This window comes from Echinops telfairi, unplaced genomic scaffold, assembly GCF_000313985.2.
Source record: "Echinops telfairi isolate 266 unplaced genomic scaffold, ASM31398v2 ScPeMD7_7425;HRSCAF=8463, whole genome shotgun sequence".
Classification (NCBI taxonomy): domain Eukaryota; kingdom Metazoa; phylum Chordata; class Mammalia; order Afrosoricida; family Tenrecidae; genus Echinops; species Echinops telfairi.
In genome coordinates, this window is record NW_022111325.1 from 3517416 (window position 1) to 3521921 (window position 4506).

Genomic DNA, 4506 nt, shown 5'->3' on the forward strand with positions numbered 1-4506 from the left:
GGCATGGGGAAGAAAGTTAGTTCAGCCCGAGCAGAAGGGCAGGTTAGACTCAGGACAGCTCTGCCCGTCCCAGGCCCAGCCTGAGCAGACCCCAGGTGTTCCGTCTCCCAGAGCAGCTCCTCCACCCCCTCCTTGGCTCGCAGCTGTCAGTTTCCATTTCTCCTCCTAATGCAGTCTGCTCCCTGGAGGCTGTGGGGTGGGGGAGAGGGTTATAGATTTTAATTTTCTCAAGCACGGAGAGAAGGAATGAAATTAGTGCCGCCCATAACCCAAGTCTCCTAATGGGGGGGGGGTATGTATGTGAGGGGGAGGCCCTAGACTTCTCCATCTCTTCTCTCCTGTGGCTCCCTTTGCTGCTCTAACAGTCCCTCCTGGAGTCTAACTTTGATCCTTCCTGCTGCAGCTTCTTTTTGTAGGCACTAGGTCCTCACAGAGTGGTACCCGCAGAAGATTGAAGGAAGTAGGGGCTGCTCTCTACCTTAAAATAGGAACCAATCATTTAAAAATTTTTATTTTATTGGGGGCTCTTACAGCTCTAATCACAATCCATACATATAGCCATTGTGTCAAGCACATCTGTGCACAGGTTGCCATCTTCTTCTTCAAAACAGGAACCAATCATTTTTCAAGGGTGCTCTAGCCCACCCTTTCTTTTCCCCTTTCTGGAGCTGAGAGGTCGAGGGCCCTACTCCCCTTTCTGCATTCAGCCCCCAGTGCGAAACCTCCTGCTTTCTACAACCACCTGGCAAGTCTTCTTGGGGTTTGATCACAGGCCCTCCCAGAGCTTTGTGTCCCCAACTCATCTTCTCAATGTCTGTCCTTAAGCCTTCCCCACTGCTCTTGGTCAGAGCAGCAGGAACCTGGAAGTCGCTGTGTCCCTAGGCGATTAGCAGCCTAGGGGCCCAGAGACCTTGTGTGACCTGCTGTGGGAGCCTGTCCCCAGCCCAGGTGTTCTCCTCTCTGTCTCCCGCGACTCCTCTCCTCCAGGCAATTGAGTGCATCACACAGGGCCACGAGCTGGAGCGGCCACGTGCCTGTCCACCAGAGGTCTACGCCATCATGCGAGGCTGCTGGCAGCGGGAGCCTCAGCAACGCCACAGCATCAAGGATGTGCACGCATGGCTGCAGGCCCTGGCCCAGGAGCCTCCCGTCTACCTGGACGTCCTGGGCTAGGGGCCTGCCCAGGAACTGGGGACAGGGAGCTTCCAGGCTGGGGTTCCCCTGCTCTCAGCGACTCCCATAGCTCCCAGCACCCCCCAGGGTGGTCGCCAAGCATCTAACTCACCCTCAGCATGCTGGAGGGGCTGGTGGGGGCCGGAAGTGGAGGATGTCCCTGTTTCTCCAAGGCAGGGTTCCGCCATGGCAATTATATTTATTATCCCTTGGCTGTGTCTCTTGCCAATTTTTGAGATGACGTTGTTCCTGGAGGAGAGAGGATTGGGACTCAGGTTGGGGGTGGGGGTAGGCGATGACTCTCGGGGATCCTCCCTCAGCCGCATACCCCAGCTCCATGCAGCTTTCACTCCTGATCCCCACGACCCCCCGCTGTGGTTTGGATCTCAGTCCTGGAGAACAGCAGGCCGGAGCACCCCAGGTCAAGTTCCCAGGCCTTCATACCCTAATTGCCTCTCCCTGTGCTTCATGCAGCGGGATGGGTGGAAGTTAGCTGCGTGGTGGACAGGGTGGGGGCATTGGTGGGTGGGTTCTTATTTGTTGTGCTGAGCAGAGCGGCACACGGTCAGAGGAGTGGCTGTGTGCATGCAGCAGGACCCCTTGTCCCTCCCCCTCCACTCTCACAAAGGACATTGGGATCAGCACTCAGAGACGGGCAATGGCAGGCGGTGACTTGCTGAGGACGCTGTCCCTCCTGCCCACGGAGGAGGCGGGGCTTCCCTTGCCCTCTGCCTCTGGAAAGGCCAGTGACCTGACTGAGTGGTTGGGTGAGGTCCTCCTATCTCCACCACATTGAGGGTCCTGGGTCCTGCCCCCATCTTCGCCAACCTTGAGGCGCATGCTCTACCCCAGAGTCTGGCAGGAGTGACCTGCCCCCCTCGTGCCTCCCTCCCTCCTTCTCCCCTCCCTCCTCCTCCCCTCGCCCCTGCCACCCTCCCCAGCCCATCACTTCTAATCACCTGCCTACTTCCTGCAATAACCCACGGCTCCCCAGGGCTAATCTGGCGGCGGCTGAGTCCTGTCCCTGGGTGCCCAGCCCTGGCCATCCCATGATTCAATCTGGGTCTTATCACCTCTAGGCCCTGCCGGTGGCGTCTGCCTCTTGTCCAGGCTGGTTACTGCTAATGGAGGGCTGACCCATGGCCACAGGCTGATTAATGGGGAGTCCAGGGGAGCTGGTCCCTGAGGGCCAAGTTCAGGGCCCTCCTCTCCTACCCTGGGCGGGGGGCTGTACCCACCCCTGCTGAAAGCACTGGGAGTGATTGGGAGGAGGGGAGACCATGCTGAGGGGACCCAGCTCCAACAGGTGAGGCTCAGAGAGACAGGGCAGAGGCAGAGATCAGGAGGTGCTGAGTGACAACAGAGGGAGATGGAGAGACTGAGGACGTCGATGGACACAGATGAGGGGGGGCAGAGGAGCACAGGAAATACACAGGGTGGGACAAGCGTCCCTGAGATCCGCCTGGATCCCGCCTCTATCTCATGCCCAGCCTCCTCTTCCTGCCTCAGCCTTTGGACCCTCCCAAGCCTACGAGGGCTGGGACACAGGCTGGCCCCACACTGAGTGTTCTTGGAGACAGAAGGGCGCCCTGGTGGTGCAGCGCCTAAGCACGGGGCTGGCTGCTAACTGGAAGGTGGTGGGCGGTGCAGAGGAAAGCCAAGCTCACCGCCAGGGGGTCAGTCAGTCGGTCAGTCAGTGTGGGCTCGCAGTGACCCTTGAGAACAGCGCGCCCTGGGCCCGTGCGCTTCCAAGACTGTGACTCTACCGAGCAGAGAGCCTCGTCATTCTCCCCCCAGAGTCTTGGAAACCCTCTGGGGCAGTTCCACCCTGAGTTCTACAAGGAGTTGGGAATGACTGTGAGCAATGGGTTCACGTTTGGTACTGAGGGTTGGGGCTAGGCAGGAGGAGGGACTTGGAGCACTTGGAGCATTTCCAGGGCCCAGAGTGGTTCTTAAAGCCCTTGCCTGCCTGGGGCATTGCTGGGAAAGGTGGGCAGGTCAGCCCTGAAGGTGAGCTGTTCTGGGAACCAGGTTTGGGCAGGGACAGGAAAATTCTGGGAGAGCGTGGTAGGGGGACCTGGATCGTGTGCATTGGGCTGGGAAAAGGTGCTGAAGCCCTTCACTCAGGCTCCCAGGCAGTCTGGGCTGGGGCGGGGTACTGAGGGTGGGGAGGGGGCTTTGTAGCCTGAAGGACCCGCCCCCTCTCCTCAATCCCAGATGAATTTGTAGAGGTGAACATGGACAGGCAGCCCTGGACATGGGTATATGTGCGCACACGCTTGAGAGAACATACACCCCCCCCCAATCACTCATAACTGTTGGATTCCACTGTCGTTAACTGTGCCCCCTCCACCCTGCTGCTGCCCCTGCCCCCTCCCTGTTAATTACTTCTGGCTGTGCCAAGTCCATTAGTGACCCCTCCCCAGGAGGGACCGCACACCAGCTGAGATGCACACTTGCAGGGATCGATGGGATGGGGCCTGGAGGACCCCATGGTAGGCTGGGGCCAGGACAGCATCCTGAGGCTGTGTGGATGGTACACCTGGGCCCCTGTAGAGCTGCACTAGGCCCCTTACTCCATCCCTCCTTCTCAGAGAGCCTGGCTCCCCTGCTTGGAAGACCAGGGCCCAGAAAGGGTGGTGTGCACCTCAGCGACACACAGCACTGAGGAAATGACTTAGGACTCTCCTTTCTCAGGAGGCCTCTGCCAGCTATTCTGTGCCTCTGGGGAGAAGGAATCCATGCTTCAGCACCCAGGGAGCTCCCCATGGGCCCCAGAACTAGGATGGGGTCTTCAAAGAACCCAGGGGCGCATGCTATCCCAACCTCCTGATTTCCTGACTTCCTAACCAGTTTGTGCCTCCTGCCACCACCACCCCCAGCCCTCCCTGCTCCCTCAGGGGCTGGATTCCCGACAGGAGAGCGCAGCAGCTGCTCAGGTTTCCAGGAATGAGGCAGGCCGGAGTGCTGGAGCTGCAGGGTGAGGGAGGGGCCGGCCTGTGTCCCTAGACCCCCTGAACTGATGACAGAATCTTAGGGGAGTCCAGACTCCCGAGGTCCTGGACTTTCCAAGCCCCTGCTAGAGCGAGCCTGTCTCTCCAAAATCTCTAAGTGACCTTGGACAGGCTGCCCAGTTGGTGGTGCTGGGAGCAGTCCCCAGAGGGCCCCCCCCAAATCCTGACTTTGAACAGCCTCCTGCCAGGCTGAGTCAGACAGCCCAGGCCCTGCAGAATCGGGGGAAGGAGTCCCCGGCTCCAGGCACCAGTGCCTTCCAGGCTGTCTCTCTGCCCCCCCTCGGCCCCCCACCCGCTCCAGTGCTAAGATGGAAACTTT

General features: G+C 59.5%; 1 protein-coding gene across 1 annotated transcript in view; it reads left to right on the forward strand.

Moving 5' to 3' along the window:
• Positions 1 to 1385, forward strand: part of NTRK1 (neurotrophic receptor tyrosine kinase 1) — a 20456-nt gene extending 19071 nt beyond the window's left edge. Inside the window, exon 16 of the mRNA XM_045298356.1 lies at positions 883 to 1385. Within this exon, the coding sequence (XP_045154291.1) occupies positions 883 to 1173 (291 nt within the window). The 3' untranslated portion in view covers positions 1174 to 1385. The remainder of the gene's footprint in view (positions 1 to 882) is intronic.
• Positions 1386 to 4506: the final 3121 nt, after the last annotated feature.